The sequence below is a fragment of the Poromitra crassiceps genome (genome assembly GCF_964638095.1).
Source record: "Poromitra crassiceps genome assembly, chromosome: 10".
In the NCBI taxonomy this organism is placed as follows: Eukaryota; Metazoa; Chordata; class Actinopteri; order Beryciformes; family Melamphaidae; genus Poromitra; species Poromitra crassiceps.
Genome location: NC_139631.1, coordinates 50,057,836 through 50,079,372, shown reverse-complemented (window position 1 = coordinate 50,079,372; position 21,537 = coordinate 50,057,836). Strand labels below are relative to the sequence as shown.

At 43.3% G+C, this 21,537-nt stretch overlaps 1 protein-coding gene across 4 annotated transcripts in view; it reads left to right on the top strand.

Moving 5' to 3' along the window:
• The window catches only part of LOC310783885 (far upstream element-binding protein 3-like), a 208,407-nt gene extending 188,008 nt beyond the window's left edge, over positions 1-20,399 (top strand). For all 4 annotated transcript variants that reach the window (XM_083644796.1, XM_083644797.1, XM_083644794.1 and 1 more), the window contains 2 exons: positions 9,707-9,804; positions 16,931-20,399. In XM_083644796.1, coding sequence (XP_083500922.1) covers positions 9,707-9,804; positions 16,931-16,939 — 107 coding nt within the window. In that variant the 3' untranslated portion in view covers positions 16,940-20,399. The remainder of the gene's footprint in view (positions 1-9,706; positions 9,805-16,930) is intronic.
• Positions 20,400-21,537: the final 1,138 nt, after the last annotated feature.

Genomic DNA, 21,537 nt, shown 5'->3' with positions numbered 1-21,537 from the left:
TATGTTACATTCTCACCCGACAAATATTCAAACTTTAACAGTTTGGGGTTTTTTTAGCTTGAAAAAAGCTTTTTGGCAAGTCTAGCTAAATGACTGCGGAAAGTGTACTCTACTTCCGCGTTTAAAGCGAAATTACGTCATGCAGTAAGCGTCCTTGTATGGGCAAAGAATAAGGTGATCACACTGCCACCTAGCGACCTGGCATGTACATTACGGCGTTTTAAAAATTCAACAGCGCTCATGTAAACAGGGAGAAGGTGTGAAGGAAAAGGTGTGAAGGAAACGCTATTGTGTCGTTTCTTTCAGAAACTGTCCTCGTGTAAAGGGCCCCTGAGATCAGTTGCTCGAGTGACATCACAGTTGGGCAATTGCAAATGCATTCAACACACACACACACACAACTGCCTAACCCCTAACTAGGGATGTCGAAAATAAACATTTTTCTTGACCGACAACCGACCCTCATTAGCCGACTATTGATCGGTTAACCGAGAAGATTAAAATGCGCTATTTGACTGTCTGTGCCCCATTAAACAATTACCACAACAAATGCTTTATTTTTTTCATTAGAAAGCGTTTATTTTTTACATCTACAAGCAGAAAAAACACATAAACAAAACAAAAAGACAAGTTGAATTCTCCAGCACACAAATTTTTATTTTATTTTATTTAACCTTTATTTAACCAAATAAAACAATTGAGATACGAAATCTCTTTTACAATTGTGACCTGGCCAAGAAGGCAGCAAAATTACAAATAAAATTATGCTTGTTGGTAACATAGAAATAAAACAATACAAAAACACAATACAAATAGAACAAAGACTATAGCATCAACAATGTAGATCACGAGTGAAACATACAAAATAGGTAGTATGTGACATAAGACTAAAATCACAAGAACATGGCCCAATGTAAAAGTATGGGTTGCAGAAGGCATAACATTCATAAAGACAAATTATACATTGCTGCAGGAGCAGCTTGAGGTAAGAACCTCTGACAACTTCTGTTTAAAACTGGACAGCGAAATCAGGGAGACCAGTTTGAAACTAGTCTGCAGGTCATTCCAAGACCAAGGACCAATATAAGAGAGGCTCCTTTTACCAGTCTCAGTCCGCACACGTGGCACTTTAAATTGTAACCAGTTGTTGGATCTGAGGTTATAGGAGCTATTTACAGATACAAACTTAGAGCATATATGAAGTGGTAACCTACCCAAAATGGCTTTATAAATTAAAATGTATCAATGCTGCATCCTGCGCATAGCAAGTGAGGACCATCCGACTAGATTGTACAGTGTGCAGTGATGCGTCCTGAAGCCTGAGTTAGAGATATATCTCAAAGCAGCATGAAAGAGAGGGTCAAGCTTGGCCAAGGAGGTAGGACATGCAAATCTGTAAATAGTGTCGCCATAGTCTTAACTGAGACATGAACAAGCTTGCTACCAGACGTTTACGTGAGGGCATAGAAAAGCAAGACTTTAGTCTATATAAGAAACCCAGAGTAAACTTAGGTTTCTTAGACATAGTTGTAATATAGTGTTTAACTCATTGAGTGCCAATGACGACTATAGTCGTCAATTCAAATAGTAACGTAGAGTGCCAATGACGACTAAAGTCGTCAATTGCGTTTTTTTTTGACGGTGGGACGTGGATCAAAGCCTGATACATCTCCTGTAAAAATTTGGGGCATGTTGAATGTGTATAACCTATTTTACGGACCCATTAGGTGGCGACAGTGCTCTCCAGATTAGAGAAAGGTGAGGAAAAACAGCAGAAGAAGCCCCGTGATGAAACGGAAACCGCATCGGTATGCATCGATATGCATGAAGCATAATGTTAGCTGTGCCTGCAGCAGCCAATCTGCTCCCACAATTGAGCCCCTCCGTGTCCGCTGCGATAGCCCCTCCACATGATTAGTTGTGGAGTTGTTATTATTCTCAACTGGAAGCGCTGAGAGCCGGTGACAAATACACGCGGAACGCTGTGAAAAAGCTGGGTTTTCAGTGCAGAGCAAACGCAGCAGAGAGCCACCAGAGACACACCCACGGAGGAGGGGTTTGCAGTTGAGAGGGGTGGGGCACGCAGGGCAGCATACAACACCGACCCAGACAGACCCAGACAGCAGGCTCGATGGACAGATTGGCAAGCTAGAATATCTGATGCCCACCAGCAGTAAATCAAGACCAGCAAGAAAGTGTAGGGTCTGCACACGCAGGGGCCAGCGCTGCTGGTTGCAGCTAAAAAATATTATTTTGCCAAACAAAATTCCTTTGTTTTCGCTGTTTTATTGAAGGAAATTATTTTTGAGGTGTCACTACATCAGAAAATATTAGCTTCAGAGTCAGTGATGTGCTTGAAATGCTTCATTTCACAAAAGGCTGATTATCTCAGCTTCTAGTTTGAAACGTCTGTTTTTGCTGAAAACAACCTATCTTCTCCGGCTGATAACTAAAGAACGGAAAATGATATCAATAAACTTTTTTTTGCTGATGGTTCTTTGGGCGTGTTAGGTGTTTACATAGTAATATCACACAATATTCTGTGGGCCTCGAGAAATCACTGAAAACGCTCTGAAAGGGCTGGCACTGGGAGCATCCGTCTTCCAAAAGTGGCTGGCACTCAATGAGTTAAAGTTTAGATTTCTGTCCAGCCAAAAGCCTAGATATTTATAAGTTTCAACAAACTCAATGGCAACACCTTCAAGTGTGTTGATAGAAAGCAAGGGGGCCACAATGCTCTTATGTACAAACAACATAGCTTTTGTTTTGCTGGCATTTAAAAGTAGCTTAGAGTCAATAAGAGCCTGTTGTAAAGAGGTCAAATCAGTTTGAAGATTGGTAATCACAGCCTCAAAGGAGGGAGCAGAGGAGTACAGGACCATGTCGTCCGCATACATATGGTACATGGAGTATTTCATATGATCACAAATTGCATTTATATAAAACAGAAAAAGTAGAGGTCCCAAGACAGAACCTTGCGGGACTCCCTTATCCAATACAACAGGATCGGAAATCACATTACCAAACCTAACAAATTGCATGCACTCAGGCAGGTAACTCTGAAACCAGAGGGCCGCATTATGACAAATACCCGCCTTTGAAAGAATGTCAATTAAAATGTGGTGATCAACTGTGTCGAATGCTTTAGTTAGGTCAATAAACAAAGCAACACAGCATGATCTTTTATCAATGGCAGCCTTGATGTCATCCAGGACTTTCAGACTACTGTGCTTAGATCTAAATCCAGATTGCATAGGATTTAGAATATTGTGGGCATCAAGGAACAGCTGGTCTGACACTAATGACTCCATGATCTTTGCTAAAGCAGAGAGATTAGAAATCGGTCTGTAATTATTTAATTCTGTGGAGTCCCCAGACTTTAAAAGAGTGACAAAGGCTTGTTTCCATAAGACAGGCAGTTTTTGGGAAGATACAGAAAGATTAAAAATATTTGTGATTGGCTGGGTTACAATCACAGCTGCCGTCTTTAAAAGGAAATGCTCAAGACCGTCAGGCCCGGCAGCCTTCTTGGGGGCTATTGTCTGCAAGGCATGCAAAACATCGGACACAAAAACATTCCTCCGATAGGCTATGGTAGGAGCTGCGCGCATTGCAGAAGGGGGAAACGTGGAGGAAAAAACCCATACTCACGCTCACAATTCTCAAATGAATTATCTTACTGCAGGTGTCGGAAATAGTCTAATAAAACCAGCAGAAACTAATTTTAAAAGCTCAGAACGAAATGTGTTGCTAATTGAACGAATTTCCACTTTGAAGAGCACATCACGACACGCAGCCGCCCCAAGCCTCCAGGCTGCAGGGCGCACTGACGAAGCGCTCATTGCTCTCCTCCTTCTGACATCATTCTGACATTCTCACTATTCAACAGTGGTTTACCTGCTTTTGATATCTGCAAAAAATAGTTTGCTTCTCTCCACCATTCTCTCTCTTCATCTGCGACGAGGGCTGTAGGTGGCTATATGCTCTCTGTGTGTCCGGCTGCACGACATGACGAGTGCAGCAAGTCCGCACGCAGCTGTCAGGTTATGCTCCAAACGCAGGCATCAGATGGGCTACATACCGACAGCACAGAACCATCAGTATTTTGGGGAAAAGGCCACTAATTTATATGTAGGCAGGCACAATGACCGATGAATAAAAAGTTTGTTATAACGTAGTTTTGCATCGCTGTCAGCAAGAGGCTGTAATTAATCATCCTACCTGTCCATCATGCAGTGCTGCGGGACTCGGGAGGATGAAAAAATGAAGCAGTCTGTCCAAACTGTAGTCTAGCGTCATATTTTACATGCTTGCTATTTTTAAAGTGCCATGAGATTTGTTTGCAGAGCACATGGCGGCGGGGATGAAAGGAGAGTGGAGGCTGCGTGGAGAGAGAGCGGGGGGCTCAGAGCACTTTGGTCCCTGCTGCCCTCATGTTGACACTCCAAAATGGAAACAGGTTCGGAGTACGGGCGTTAAGGCAGTTTGACGTGCATCAGAACGCTCTTGTTGCACTTTCGGCCGTTTAAAATAACGGCTGGGCTTCAAACGTTTCAAAACAATCCATCTCTCGTTGTGAAACAATTTCTCCGAACTGGCATGTTCTGGACAGTAAAGAGTAACGTTATTTTCAATCATCAAATAGACCGCTTCATGTCTGCATCTTTGGAACACGGTAAAAACTACTGTTAAATTTTTTTTGCGTGTTTCATCATTCAGGGCGTGCGTATGCGTGCGTGTGCATGATGAACGTGCAGAGAGGGAAGGAGAGTGAGCCAGTGAAGAAAAAGTAATGTTTTACTATTAACCACAATGATCAATCACTAATGCACTATGCAGGGAAACAACAACATGATTATCAGGTGATTATCACTGATGCAACCGGCGACATTTTTACTTCCATTTGCGCCACCCACCCACATGGCATAGCATGTGTTAAAGGGCACGTGCAACATTTTTTCAACCGTTTAACTGATAGTATTAATCGGTTAATGTTGAAATGGTTGATTATCGGTTAAACGGTTATCGGTCGACATCCCTAACCCTAACCCCTTCCAGCTGACTACATCTCAGGTGAACTCTCGTACACACAGTCACTCATAGAAGTGGTTGCACCGCTTTAAAGAAAAATCCATTATAACCCCTAAATCGAGCGCTACCCGCCCTCGATTCCTAGGCTCGCCCGCTGCTGTGTGGCCAATGAGACCAGCATCACTGATGATGTCAAATTTATGACATCACTGACGATGTCACAGTGGGATTTCATCAGTGGATTTATGACATCACTGATGATGCCACAGTGGGATTTATGACATCACTGGGATTTATGACATCACTGATGATGTCACAGTGGGATTTATGACATCACAGTGGGACAGAGAAACAAACAGACAGACAGAGCCCTAGCTCCCATTTATATACTGATGATGATGATAGGTGGATGGATGGATGGATGGATAGATAGATAGATAGACTGGTGAGATATCGCCAAACTTGTTTATTGTTTGTTTATTTCTGTTGTAATCTTCAGCCGTAACTGTAAGGTTTAAATATATACCGTAAATTCCGGACTATAAGACGCACCGGTCTATAAGCCGCGGGACCAAAATTGACTATTTTTTTCTTCTATAAGCCGCACCGGTCTATAAGCCGCGGGTGTTTTGATGTTTAATTACCATATGAAAGGGTTCGTGCACAGAGAGGAATGTCGGGAAAGAGATCGCTGTTTGGGGAAGCTCCCATTTATTAACATTTCAACAAAACAAAACAAAAGTCAGGTCACTAATCCCCAGACAAAATCACACAACAATAGGCTATATGTGCAGCAAACCTGTAACCAGAGAAGTCAAGTCACTAATCCTCGTCTTCCTCTTCTTCCTGCGTACTGAAACCACCAAAGTCCTCATCTTCAGTGTCGGAAACGAACAGGTTCAGGGTGGCTTCGTCAACCACTCTCCTCTCTCCTTCATTGTCACTCAAAACCAACGAACTCCTCTTCGTCACTGTCGGCATCGAACAGCCTCTGAAGCCTCTGACGGCCCTCAGCGCCAGCTGTGGCGTCGTCATCCTCTTCATCCCGCAGCAGTCCAGCGTTTTGGAACCCGTTGGTGATTGTGGATGTTTTCACACTCCTATAATATTCCGTGCTGAGACAGTTCCTCCTGCTGCACCGTCCAACGCCTCACCATTGACTCATCGATGCCCAGGTTACGCGCGGCTGCTGTTTCCCTCTTTTAATGCGAGATTGACTGCTTTCAACTTGAAAGCTGCGTCTGCGTACCTTCCCCATGGTAAGTGAGAGTGTTGCTTCTACTGCTCGTTCTCATGCTGTCGAGAACGAGCAAAGCTTTTTTTTGGTGAAAGAATCCTCCAGGGCGCTTCTTGTTAACAGTCCGAGTGAGTGGCAGGTCGAACGTCAAAGGCACTTCATCCATATTTATGATCTGCTCCGGTTCGATGGAATATTCCTTGATCTTCCTTTGTGTGAATTCGCCGAAGTTTGTGATTTTCTCCTGGTAGTCGGGGGAGGGAGTTGATGGCCGAGTGGCCGTTTGCTTACCGTAATTACCATATGTAAGTGGTCAGGCACAGAGGGGATTGTCGGGAAAGAGAATGGCTGTTTGAGGAAGCTCCCATTTACCGTATTACCGTAACATTTCAACAAAACAACATAACACAACACCACCGTTGTTTATTTTTACAGTGCACACAGTGTCCGCGGTGTGGTGAAAAGAGGGCAAGAGAGGAAATTAAAACAGAAGTGGATTTATAGTTAGAAAGAGTGCTAAAAAAGAGAGATTTTATTTGTATTTTTTTTTTTTTTTTCTGAAAAAATCCATAGATAAGACGCACCGTTATATAAGCCGCAGGGGCCAAAAAACGGGAAAAAAGCCGCGGCTTATAGTCCGGAATTTACGGTACTGTATAGCCTCCTGTAGGTAAACACGGTGGTCTGACCTATCAGACGTTTCTGCTGTGCTGTTTTTACGTAGCCTACTGTGTTAAGAGTCCTTGATGAAACCAAATCTAGCCAACAGAGACAGGCTGGTCACTGACCAGCCTAGTGGTCAGACTGTTAGTGTTGTGGAATGGAATTTCACCACTCCTCACCCGCTTTATAAACAATAGCATTTTCAGCCAATATGAAAACGATGACCAATTATTTGAATGAAGCCATGGAGTCAGGAAAGTTGAATCAAAAAGTTGTATTAAGCCACAACGTATACTTCGGCAAACTGCATTGCTGAAGGACTGGATTCATCTCAATGTATGCATGGTATGTTATACAGAGTTTATAGAATGCAGTAAAGATCTCACAATTGTCATATGGTTATGTCATAATGTTATGGTTAGTGCGGAGTGTCCAAACTTTGCAGTGTTCACAGCAGGACCGTTCCCTCCGCAGCGGCACAGCATTTATGGTAAATGCGGTAACAGTGCGTCTGGTCCACAGAGAGCACAGAATCAGCTGTCAATCAGTTTGCATGAAGAGAATACCTAACCTAGCAACGAAATAACGGGCTTCCGGGTAGGGTAGCGGTAGATTCCCTGCCTACCAATACGAGGGTCGCAGGTTCGCACCCCCGTGTTACCTCCAGCTTGGTCGGGCGTCATACAGGCGCAATTGGCTGTGTCTGCGGGTGGGAAGCCGGATTAGGATATGTGTCCTGGTCGCTGCACTAGCGCCTCCGGTCGGTCGGGGCGCCTGTTCAGGGGGAAGGTAACTGTGGGAATAGCGTGATCCTCCCATGTGCTATGTCCTGCCGGTGAAGCTCCCCGCTGTCAGGTGAAAAGAAGCGGCTGGCAACTGTGCAGGTGTCGGAGGAACTATGGTGCTAGTCTACGGCTCTCCCCAGATCAGCAGAGGGGGGAGCAATGACCGGGGCAGCAGGGGGAAATTGGTACAACTACAATTGGGGAGAAAATGGGGGACAACTCAGAAAAAAAGTAACCAAATAACATAGCAGTCATTAGCCAATCAGCCTCTGAACTGTCCGCGGCATTTGCAGAGACCTCCGCAGAGTTAAATGTTTTGAGTGCAGAGAGAGCTCGGTGTGGATCCTCCACAGACCCCCTGTGGAGCTCCACACTCGCCACACAAACCGCTCCTACTGCCAACACCGGACACTCCGCAGTAACCATTACCATTACATTAACGTTAAAGTCCCTGGAAACCAAAATCCACAAAAACGTCCTAACTATGTTATTTAGGGTCTTATGTTAGTAATTGTGTGCCTCCGAAATTATTATACATTACTTTCAACCCAAAGCCTTAAAATCGACACTTTTCTACAAGATTCTACAAGGTACTTCCTCATTGAAGAGAGCAGTGCGCGAGGTGCTAAAATGCAGGAGCTAATGACGTCATAAGCTCTATATAACCTTTGTACACGCGCGCAACCCGCCCTACTGTGTGTGTGTGTGTGTGTGTGTGTGAGTAACCTCGCGTCACCAGGCTGTGTCGAGCGCTATGCTGCTCTCTCTCTCTCTCTCTCTCTCTCTCTCTCTCTCTCTCTCTCTCACTAGTCCCGAGAGAGAGAGAGAGAGAGAGAGAGGCATAGCGCACACAAAGTGGGAGGGAGACAGACACTCGAGCGCTGTGGGGGCAAAGAACGGACAGAGATCTCTTCTAGCAACGCGCGAACACACACACACATTTTAAATACTTTATTTGGTTTCACAAATTACATTTCATAAGCAGGGAAACAAATATATCATGGTCAATTAATACTGAGCACTTATGGATACACATAGCACCTCCTTCTCCACACTGCTAGACTGCCAATAATTGCTGAGACAGAGCAATATTTGACAGTTTGTTTGGCTCCTGCCCTTGTCAGGCCAGCAATCTGCAGGCCTCTCATGGTGCATTTATGTACATGTCCCAGGCTTCCAAATATAAGTACACTGTATCTACAGGTATAACCTAGGCTCGTGATGGTCTCGAGTAGTGGTTGGTATTTTATATATTTGTCTTGGAATGCCTGGTCCATGTACAGGTCAAAGACACATCCTACCTCTAGCATCAGCACCTGCTTATGGCTGGTGTCAACAAAAACAGCGTTGGGTGTATTGGGGATATTAGCAAAGACATCACAGGCAGACCCAAACCACTCTGGTACCACTCTACTGTGCTTATACAGTACTGCACTAGCAGGCATGATGTTATGGACTGCATCAGACACAATATTTACAATACGGTCATGGCATGACCGTATGTACAGTTGTTTGTATGCATGACATCCATTCGTTATGTGTGCTGTGGATTCTAGATGGTGCTGTGAATCTGGATGGTTCAAACAAAATGGATTGTGAGTGTGGGGGTACCCACACTCACTCTCTCCGAGAGAGAGACAGAGAGAAATTTCCCTGCTGCAGACGGGACACGCCCACACAGTCCGCGGGAGAAAATACACTCTAAAAAATAATTGATTCTCATGACTTTTGCCACGACTGTCAAACCTAAATTTATATACTTTGCGACGTTCATCATCTTTCAAATTTGGCTGGTGGCTTATTAACATAGGGTGCTGTGATGTGATGAACTCAAAATGCTAAATAATAATAAAATATTTCTGGTTTCCAGGGACTTTAAGTCTGTCTGTCCAATATTTGTCTGTCTAGCTATAATCTCTACTTTGTCCTTGTGTGTGTGTGTGTGTGTGTGTGTGTGTGTGTGTGTGTGTGTGTGTGTGTGTGTGTGTAGGTCAGTCGTCTCAGCAGAGTTCGGTGCCAGACTACAGCGCAGCGTTAGCAGAATACTACAGACAGCAGCCCTACCTGTGGAACGCTGCCCAGATACAGGTCTCACACACACACACACACACACACACTAGGGCTTGCACGACTCCAGATTTTTCAAGTTGACTGTTCTATCAATAGTCGAGTCGATGTCAATTACCGGTAGTCGTCACGCATGCAGACTGCAGCGGGTTTTGTCGCGTGTAGACGCCTGGTGTCTCTGCTGCCCATTCACTTTGTATTGGACACGCTGCTCATCGACTCGCAAAGCATGCTGGGATACCAGGCGATGCGGAGCAGGCTTGTGCAGTGACAGTGGGCGACAGAGGGGCCAGGGTAAAATTCAAAGCTATCCAATTGAGCTCTTCTCCTGGTCTGCTTTGGAACTAGCTGCTGCTTCCGGGTTTCCACGCCCACCAAGCGGCAAGCGGCCATACAGCCAGGCGACAGCAGGCGTCAAACGCCGCTGCAGTCTGCATGGGCCGTTAGTGATTTGATGACGTCAGCAGCTCACAACGCATTAGCCGCGTGAAGAACGTGAACACAATTACAATTTCTAATAATACAGTAATATGAAGTAATATGAACAGTAATATGAAGTAATATGAACAGAGAATGACTGTTTTAATCTCCGGGCTGCACACACGTTGTTCTGGGTTGCACCATCTCCATTTGTTGTTCACATAAATAGACTCCCTTTCCTTTCATCGCGGCAACTCCTCCTGCACAGACTGCAGCTAAACTCTGGATAGAAACCTCGTCTCCTCTTCTTTAGAATCACATCAGCTTTATTGGCCAGAAGTATGTACAAGGAATTGGACACCGGTTTGCTTTGCTCTCAAAGTACACATCCAGGAAAAAAGAAAGGTATGCCCAAGTCAAAAACAGGCAAGGAAAGAAGGGTACATTTAGACAAATTTACAGTAGCTACTATATGGTGTAAAGTGTCTATTTTAAATATGTATATATGAAGGATTGTAAATGTACAGTAACTATGTACTCTATACAATAAGTCTGGTCTAAAGTGTATGTTTTAAATACAAATGTACGAACGACTGCATCTCCGGGGACCCATCTGTCAAACTCCTGAAGTTTGCAGACGACACAACGGTCATTGGCCTCATCCGCGACGGCGACGAATCTGCATACAGACGGGAGGTTGAACGGTTGGCCCTCTGGTGCGGTCAGAAGAACCTGGAGCTGAACCAGCTCAAAACTGTAGAGATGATCGTCGACCTCAGGAGGAGCCCCCCAGCACTACCCCCCTCACCATTCTTGGCAGCACAGTGTCTACAGTGGAAACCTACACGTTCCTGGGATCCACAATCTCCCAGGACCCAAAGTGGGAGACCAATGTAGTCACAATCATCAAAAAGGCACAGCAGAGGATGTACTTTCTAAGCCAGCTCAGGAAGTACAATCTGCCTCAGGAGCTGCTGATCCAGTTCTACACCGCCATCATCCAGTCCGTCCTCTGCATCTCCATCACTGTCTGGTTCGGGTCTGCCACCAAACAGAACAAGCACAGACTGCAACGGACGGTCAGGACTGCAGAAAGAATCATTGGCACAAACCTGCCCTCCATCCAGGACTTTTACTCCTCCAGAGTCAAAAAACGGGCAGGAAAAATAATCACGGATCCATCTCACCCTGGTCACGACCTGTTCGAACCCCTCCCCTCTGATAGACGGTACAGGCTACTACCATACACCAAAACAACCAGACATAAGAACGGTTCTTCCCACAGGCCATCACTCTGATTAACACTTAATCCAGTCACTTGATCACTTCATTCGAACACTTGCTGTTGTGGGAAATAACCCACTATTTTATACCAAAACAAAGGCATCCTCCTGTTCTTCAACTCCTGGTGTGGGGCCGTGATTGGCCCCGCAGGAAAGGCTTGACCTTAAGAATTCCAATACTGTACACTTGAATCACTTCATCACTCCATCATCATTCCTTGTATGTCTACATACTTGGCCAATAAAGCTGATTCTGACGTATATATGAAGTAGGCATGGGTCGATTTCCGGTTTTGCCGGTCCGGTGTACGAGCTTAAACCGGTTTGATTTCATGCCAACCAGCTGAACTGACATGTTTCATTATGCCAGGAACTGGCAAATTAAAAGGCAGCCTCAGCAGCCTATACAGGGCTAAATCCAACTTGTATTGCATAGTAATGAGCAATGTGACAATGGGATTAATCTAATGTTTATTAGTTATAGTTTGTTTATAAACTAGTCAGTAACGGGAGTCACTGAGAGCCGTGTACTGCTGAGGCGATCGCAGCAACATGAACAGAGTAGGGATGTTGAAAATGAAATTTTTGTTGACCGACAACGACCCTCATTAGCCGACTATTGATCGCTTAACCGAGAAGATTAAAATGACTGTCTATTTGACTGTCTGTGCCCCATTAAACAATTACCACAACAAATGCTTTATTTTTTTCATTAGAAAGCGTTTTACATTTTTACATCTACAAGCAGAAAAAAAACATTAACAAAATGAAAAGACAAGTTGAATCCTCCTGCACACTAAACAAAAACATTCCTCCGATAAGCTACTTAGGAGCTGCACGCATTGCAGAAGGGGGGAACGCGGGCAGAAGGAAAAAATCCATACTCACAATTCTCAAATTAATTAGTGAAATGCAGATTTCGGATTTAGACTAATAAAACCAGCAGAAACAGAACGAAAATATGTTGCTGGTGAATGAATTTCCACTTTGAAGAGCACGACACGCAGCTGCCCCATGAAGTGTTTCAGCGGATGACAGCCTTCAGGTTGCAGGGTGCGCTGACGCTCATCGCTCTCTCCTCATTTTAGCATCATTCTCACTAATCCAACAGTGGTTTACCTGCTTTTGAGATCTGCAAAAATTGCTATATTTAAACTGCAGAAAGATTTGTTTGCGGTGCATATGACGGTGGGGATGAAAGTCGCTGCGTGTAGAGAGAGGGGAGGGGGGGTGGCTCAGAGCACCTTGGTCCCTGCTGGATCCTCATTTGATGCTCCAAAATCAAAACCGGTTCGGTACCGGCTTCAAGTCAAGTTTATTTGTATAGCACATTTCATACACAGAGGCAATTCAAAGTGCTTCACATAAAATGGTTGACAGGAAAATAAAATAAAAGAAGACAATAAAATGGACATTTAAAAGCATCACAACAAAACTTAAAAAAAAAAGTATAAAAAGTGCATTAAGCAACAGGCGCAGCAGTTGCAGAAAGAGCTAAAAACTTATAGAGGACTCATTGGGTTTGCATAGTAGCTGTCAGCAGTTAAAAGCGACGGTAAACATAAAAGTCTTTAGTCTATTTTTAAAAGTAAGTAAGGTTGGGGCAGATCTGAGGTCTTCAGGCAATTTGTTCCAGCTAGCAGAAGCATAGTGGGTAAATGCAGCCTTCCCATGATTTGATTTGATCCTAGGGACAGTTAATAAGCTGGACCCTGTTGACCTAAGAGTTCTAGACGGTTCGTAGCGTGGGAGCAATTCAGCTATGTATTTTGGGCCTAGGCCATTACGTGATTTATAGACTAATAACAGTATTTTAAAATCTATTCTATGACACACTGGCAACCAGTGTAAGGACTTAAGAACTGGAGTGATATGATCAGCTTTCTTAGTCTTCGTTAGAACTCTAGCAGCAGCAAGGTAGTTTGACGCGCATCAGAACGCTCTTGTTGTGCTTTCGGCCGTTTAAAACAACGGGTGGGCTTCAAAACGCGAGCGTGAAACAACATTATTATCAGGCACTCTCCCACTGATGCGACCCCGTGAAATTTTTACTTGCATTTGCACTGCCCACCCACATGGCATGGGACGTGTTAAAGGGCATGTACAACATTTTTTTTTACCGTTTAACTGATAGTCTTAATCAGTTAATGTTGAAACGGTCGATTATCGGTTAAACGGTTATCAGTTGACATCCCTAGAACAGAGATCAAGTTTCACTAGCGGGCAGTGTTGGGGGTAACTCATTACAAAAGTAACATATTACATGTAATATATTACTTATAGCAGTAACTCAGTAATATAACTTATTACTTATAGGATTTCAGTAATATTATACCAGTTACTTTGTCAAGTAACTCAAGTTACAAATTGAGTTACATTTGATTAAATCAAAGCACATATTTAAAAAAAGATACAATCATTTCCTAATCAAATTGTGTGTTTTTATGCAAATAACCACTACAGATGACAATAACAAAGGAAAAGAATAACATTTAGAATTTTGGATTGTTTACACTGACTTCAAGGCGGTTGAAATTATTTTTCTGGTTGTTCTGGGGCAGCGATGTCATTCTGCTGCTGCTGTTGTTTTGGTAAAAGTAATGCAAAAGTAGTGTAATAAGTAACGAGTTACTTTACACAGAAAGTAATATTGTAAAGTAACTTATTACTTTTAAATGAAAGTAACTAGTAATATGTAGTATATTACAAGTAACTTGCCCAACACTGCTAGCGGGGGAAGGGGGAGATGGCACAAAGCACTGAGTTTTGGGGTGAAGATAAAAATATAAACGGGACAGTGCTACAGTGTAGATGGAAGGCGGTGCATCTTATAAAAATATGTAGGCGCACTGGCAGATTTTAAGGTACGAAAATGTGTGTAAATAGGCGCACTCTGGAGCCCTGGGGGGTATAGTGTAAAAAAAAACTAATAGATCTCACCATGAAACTTCCCCAGTTGATTACTTACATTACGGTACTTACAAAAACTTGATTGATTACTTACACACAAAAAACAGTCTTTAAATGTTCATGAGTTCAGGGAAACTGGATAGTTAGCTAGGTGAAAAAAGAAAAAGGAGTCTGTATGTGATCTGAGAGTCCGCATTGGTGGCATCGTCTGAGAAGAGAATGGGTGGGGAGGGAGAGGATAGAGGTCAGTAGTGGGATTGAAAAATCCGGGGATAAGACCTGTTGAATCACCCCCAAAACATGGTCTTTTCTATCTATTTTACTCTACACGGGCGAGGTATATCATTTCGCTCCCCTGTACAGTTGTTATGAAAGGTGAAATTAGTTATATAGGCCAAAACCGGTCACTGTTACAAAGTGGGGCATTCAATATGGGCATTGTGGACCAGTAGTGGCGAATGATCCCCCTGGATCCAAAATAATTTCTTCAGTTTCTTTGGTGTTTACAATAGAATACCGCAAGAATGAGTCCAGAACACCTGGATGTTAGCACTTCCAGTTCCTACGTGTTTAGAAAATAGGGTTTTTGCATGGGGATAACGAGGCATCTTGTGCGCTACGTGTGCTCGATTCCTAGGCTCGCCCGCACTGCAGCTCACGGAGCTGTCCCTGCAGCTCGCATACGCAGCTCTGCCGCTGCGCGGCCTCACCCACAGCTCGGCTGCTGCGTGGCCTCACCTGCTCTATTGGCATGCGCAGCGCACAATTTCTCAACTTCGCATCACTAATGACATCACTTACGGATGACATCACAATTGCTCGAGTGACCAGACATTGTGACATCACAATTGCTCGAGATCACGGAACAAAATTGCAGACAGAGCCCACACAAGCCACTTTCACACATGCCTGGAATTCAGCAGTTATCTAGAGGGCATCCGGATGGCAGTATATGTGCGAACACGTTTTGGGGGGGTATGCGCGCTCCCGCGATCCTCCTCCTAGCCACAGGGAAGTGTAGCCTCTGCCCTACACACAGGGGCGGATTTCTCCCCCCCCCTCCAGAGCTCCGTGAAGTAGTCAGCTCAGTGAGTGCATGAGGACAGACAGAAAGCCAGCGTGACAGATTATTATTATATAAATAGTCGATGTGAATGAGCGAGCAAAAAAACATCATGCTGTCTCAGTTTTTCGAATGAAGCGCCTCAAACCTGCTCCGTGCGCGACTGTGCCATGTCCGATTTCCTTTCTGCATAGCTTCGCACAGCACACACATTTAATGAGCATTTTTGGACGCGAGGGTCGTCCCGCTTCCCAGTATTGGACATCGCTAGGTAGGGTATCTGGATCTGGTTGCGTTCATGCCTTTGATTTAACGTTTACACAGCGTTTGTGAAGATTCAAGGGGAGAACTGCAAATTCCAAGTAGCGTCAAGTCAGGCAGTATAAAACGAAAACTTCCGGGTATAACCTTCGCAATAATGGCAATTAAATAAAGTAAATGCACGTGTAATGTTTTTTTGTGTGTGTTTCGAAAGATACAGAACAGAGATAAACTGGAAGAATATCTGCTCCCTTCGAAAAGTCAATTTTAACCCGTAGTGAGTCGACCATTCTGATTTTGATACATTTATTTTATTTTGAAGGTAAAAAGGTCTAGCTTCCTGTATTCTGTATAATTCTAGTAGGTTTGATGCATTTTAGGACTGAACATAGCAAAGACCTGTATTCTTTGTAGTGCTTGAGACTCGAGGATATCGATGCATCTGGGCGTGAGTTGTAGGGTTGTTTAATTAATTACTAACGTTATGCGCAAACGATTATATGCCGTGAACATTAGGCAGTTATCGCCCATGACATCACAATTCCTCGAGTGACATCACTGATGATGTCATGCACATTGTGACATCATCAGTGAGTGACATCACTGATGATGTCATAGACATTGTGACATCATCCGTGACATCACAATTGCCCGAGTGTAACCAAAAACGTGACCAAAATCGCAGAACCAACTTACTTCCTTTTATATACGGATGCATGAAATAATGTCTGTGGTTAATTTTATGAAACAGCAAACTTTGTGTTCAGCGAGATAATCTTCACAAATGAGCACCACTTTTATGACTTTTGAAGCGTTTTTTTAACACTGTTTTCAGAAAGCGTTTCAAAAGTCGTTCCCAATAGTTCCATGATAACATTGCATTGGGAATAATGAGTATGTGAACGACTCAACCATTCTGAACACAGCTTTACTGGGCGTTCACAACAAAATTCCTGCAACGAGATTACATACAAAGTCGAGTAGACACCGTTTCACCCTGGGAGGCGCAAATGAGGCTAACAAAACGAAAATCTGCGGTGCAAATGACATCAAATCTGCCTCATTCGCTCGAGTTGAAATTTTCATTCAATTTTGGCGAATAATTGGTGGGCAAACTTGCGTGAGTGGAGCTTTTTAGCGCCTTGGTGTGAACGCTGTCTGAACTCTGGCTACACTTCCTGTCTAATGACATCATTTCCTGTGTCCGTAGGATCACTAGAGGCTCCTACCACCGGCGAAGGCCTCGGACGGTCGTCATGGCAACCGACTCGGGGATTCCTAGCAATGCTCTGCCGCTTCCTCCTTCCTTTTGTAGAGAACTAAGGATTAACTGAAATCACGAACTCTTTCTTTCTGTTTTTTAACCTGTCAGTTGATATTTTGTCAGTTGATATTTTGTCGGCAGATTTTTTGGACTAGCCTCCGGTCTCCAGCGCAGACCTGGTTTTTCTTTTTGTTTTTGTTTTATTTTTTATCAAACTTGAACTTAAAGATGTATCAGTGTGGCTTTGAACAAAAATCCAGTATAATCTATATTTTGTCTAGTTTTATTTTCCAATAAAAATGGTGTAAGGCTTAGCAGTCTTGAGTAAGAAAATCAGATATTATTATTATTATTATTTTGTTTATGATAATGTTTTAAAGCATGCGTCAGATTGTGTGTGTTGACTCTCAGTTGTTTTGGGTTTTTCTTTTGTTTTCATTTGTTTGTTTTTGTGTAGAAACGTTTTAATGGCGTCAGATGGAAAATGTGTTTTACCGTCGGAGACAAAGTAGTTTTGTACTAAATCTTGGCTGGTGTTCGGTCATCGTCTAGTTTTACTGTCGGGCATCACAGACGCCACGCGGCGCACAGCCTGTTTTGGTTTGATGATAGTTCTTATTCCTGTATCGCTGATTCTTTAGTTTTTATGATGTAACGATGAATAAATGACCATTTATATTTAGTTTGTAGGACGGGTCTCTGTGGTCCAATGCCCCCGCTCCTCCAGATTAATTTAGGGCTGCAACTAACCATTATTTTCATTATGAATTAATGTGTAGATTATTTTATCCACTAATCCTTTAGTCCTTTGGTCTATAAAATGTCACAAAATGGTGAAAAATCTCGATCACTTTTCCCCCAAAGCCCAAGATGATGTCCTCAAATGTCTTCTTTTGTCCTGACTAACAGTCCACAACCCAAAGGTAATCAGTTGACTGTCATAGAAGACTCAAGACAACAGAGAATATTCACATTTAACAAGCTGGAACCAGAGATTTTTACTTTTTTCCCTTTTTCTTAAACATTAGTCCAAACAATCGATTATAAAAAATAGTTGCAGATTCATTTTTCTGTCGATTGACTAATCCATTATTAATCGGCTCATCGTTGCAGCTCTAGATTAATTACAAACAGGGAAAATTAATATTTCCTATACAGTGCAACATGATTATTGTTAAAGCTTATTGCTACCTTGTTGATTCTGTTTGTTGAAGTGTTTGAGCTAATCAATGAAGTTATGGATTATTCTAGAGGTGTGTGTTGTTGAATTGTGTGTGTGTGTGTGCGTGCGTGCGTGCGAGTGTGTTGCCTGGGCAGTGTGTGTTGGACCACAGAGAGCTTCGTCTTGTGAGGGAACCTGTTGAATTTAAAGGATCATGCATATTTGCCATATTCCTGACAGTAAGACAAGAAGACTTCTCTGCGTGCAATAGAAAATGGCGACGTGCCTCTCCTGCTAGTTAGCTTAGCACAATGACTGGTACTCAAAGGAATGACTAGCCTACCCCCATTAAGTCACCAAATACACATTCCAACAGCACCAAAACATTCTTATGTACGTGTTGTGACTCATGTATTCACCACGTTATGAAATAATAATGTAAAATTATGAGACATTGTCATTTTTTTAACCAAATTCATAGCCGGAGCTTCCGGTTATGTCAGGAAAGTAGTTCCGGCTATGTATTTGCTTTGTAAATAACAATGTCTCGTAATTTTATGTTATTATTTCATAACCTGGTGAATACACGAGTCACAACACATACATAAGAATGTTTTGGTGCTGTTGGAATGTGTATTTGGTGACTTGGGTAGGCTAGCCACTCCCACAGACTACCAGTCATTGTGCTAAGCTAACTAGAAGCAGGGGTGTTGCCGTTGTTGTTATTGGATCACTTGACAATAGGCTTGAGAACAGCGTTAGTCCCGCCTGTTTATTAATGTTTATTGATGCTGATCGGCTAATCGTCGGTCCCGGGATTTAACCATCTGGAGTCACACAGCAACAGCAAATATCTTTTTCCCCAATTTATCTGGATGGAGGGCCGTGGTCCAAAAATAAATGTTATGTGAAATTACATTAGATTAAAATGGATTATAATTTATAGGCAATTTTCATTCTAAATCTAAAATAAATTCTCAAAATAATAAAACGTTATCAGAACTTGTATTACAAATATTAAAGTTAGATATAGACTTGATTGGCTGTGATCTGCGCCCTGCTTCTTCTCTATTGCACTCTCAGAGAAGAGAAGTGCATCTTCTCATCTCACAACGGGAATATGGCAAATAGGCCAATCTCCCAAAATGCCGGTGTGTTTCTTTAATCCAGTCTGCTCTGTATGTGTGAGTGACGATAATAATGACGACGTTAATAATCAGTTCTCCTGTATTTAAATCTGTTGATCATGATGAATATTCAGTTTGTCAATAAGAGAAATATGGTTTATGTAAATGTCCTCTGGCGGGTGCTCTCCAGTTAAAATGTACTTTGTTATCTTGTTAAAATGATATTGTTGTTTAATTCACCATGTTGTCACCGATTGCAAAGCTGTGTTTATATTCTCAAGACTGCTAGGCTAACTCTCTTTTCTCCTGTCTGTCTCTCTCTGCCCGTGTCTGTCTGGAAGCCATCTTGCTTCCAGGGCGGGGACATAGTGACGGGGTTTCACTCCCCGAAACACTCGGGAGCAGACGCTGACAAGTCATCCCGATGACTCGACGGAAACCATTCTTGGATTTCTAGTCTGCGAAGTCCTGATCACGTGACCTCACTTCCTGTTTAGTTCAATAGTGACAACGTCGGGATTTCATTCCCTATTCATTTTTCCATTTCATGAAATCCTTCTAAAAAATAGCTTTACTCGGACAAACCAAGCGATTCGACTATATTTAGAATCAGGAGAGACCATAGAACATTTCACTCTGACCAAAACTTAACAAGAAAACGCCAAGCAAATCCGCAGTTTTGGTCTGAGTGGAATGTTTTATGTGTGAAATTATGAAATCCCTTTGTTCGTACACCTAACCCAGAAAGGGGCGTGACTTTGGATGTGAGGTCACGTGATCAGATGGTTTTTACCAGGCTACCAAGTCATTTGGTCGCTGCTCCCCATCTCACCTCAGGAGCCCGGGCGGGTCAGCGTCCGCTCCTGCTTAGATCTTCCTAGCCCCCCTCCCCCCACACACACCCCCCCCCCCCCAACTCGTCCCGCAGGGGAGATGGGGTTTGTTTTGATGGTTTCTGTTGTTTTTCTAGCGGACAGATGTCCTGACTGTAACCTGCAGATTTTTCTATTAGATTCTATTGACAGATCGAGCTGTGTCTGAACCCGAGCCAGGAGACTGTCTGGAAGAGGAAGATGAATGATGATGATTTAACATGAGGGCTAATAAACAGGCTCATTCTTTCTGACTGTTGTGTGTCTCTGCATCCAACACACTGCTGCGTGTCTCTGCATCCAACACACTGCTGCGTGTCTCTGCATCCAACACCAGCCACAAGCGCCCTCTGAAAGGCAGAGTTTGATTACTTATCAGTAGGGGTGAGCCCAAATAGTAGACCATTTGTTGGCAGGAGCCTGATTCCACTGCCAATCGCAGATAGTTGCAAAATGTGGTTATGAAACAAAGATCTGGCTATATGGGGTGCTTAATGTCTTATCTACGAATAGATTGTGGTATATAGCCTATTTGCTATAAGTATCAGCCTATTAATACTGTAAAACCAAGTCCCAGTTAAACAATTCAAACAAGCTCATGCCAATGGATTTTCTGATTGCCAGATAATAGTCTTATAAAGAGGGTTCCTATGCAAGTATGGAAAAGTGCATTTTTTCCTCAATATTTGTTCTTCTGAACAAGACACAAACGGGCTCGGACACAGGAAAAGAAAATAATAGTAATAAAAAATAACATGAGTGGCATCAGTGATGTCATAAGATGATTTTGCTCTTATGACTGATGACATCAGTGATGTCACAATGCCTCCTATGATGTCAGTGGGACAAAAATGGAAAGAAACAGATTGCCCTAAGCCCCTTTTATATAGATAGGCTACAGTATATAGATATTATGCAACGGATCCCACGCAAGGGGTCCATGATAAACCAGCCAGGCGAGTCACCCGTCGCCCCTAACCTCAGGAACCCAAGTCTCCATCCGTATAACAGAGGTCATGTCCGTCAACCACAATTGAAAAGAAGGTGAAGAGGGGGACTTCCATTCCTTCAGAATGACGGCAACAGTTGTCCACTGCAGCAGAGACTGTTGCACATTTAAGAAAGGACTCCAAGCAGCCAAAGATGGCAAGTTCTGCCTCCGGCTGAAGGGTTGTTTTGTAGGCCTTTATGGCTCATTTCCACCACATTTTACTGCCCTGCACAGCTCGTCACCAGTCGGCTCTACTCGTTTCGGCCCGATGGATGTTCTGCTTCGACCGCCGATCATCTGCCCCCGCCCACAGCTGGTCGTCATAGCGACCGCATATCTGTCCTCTGCATATAGCCGAAGTAGGCTATAACATAACGTTACAATTAAATCCATCGACAGAA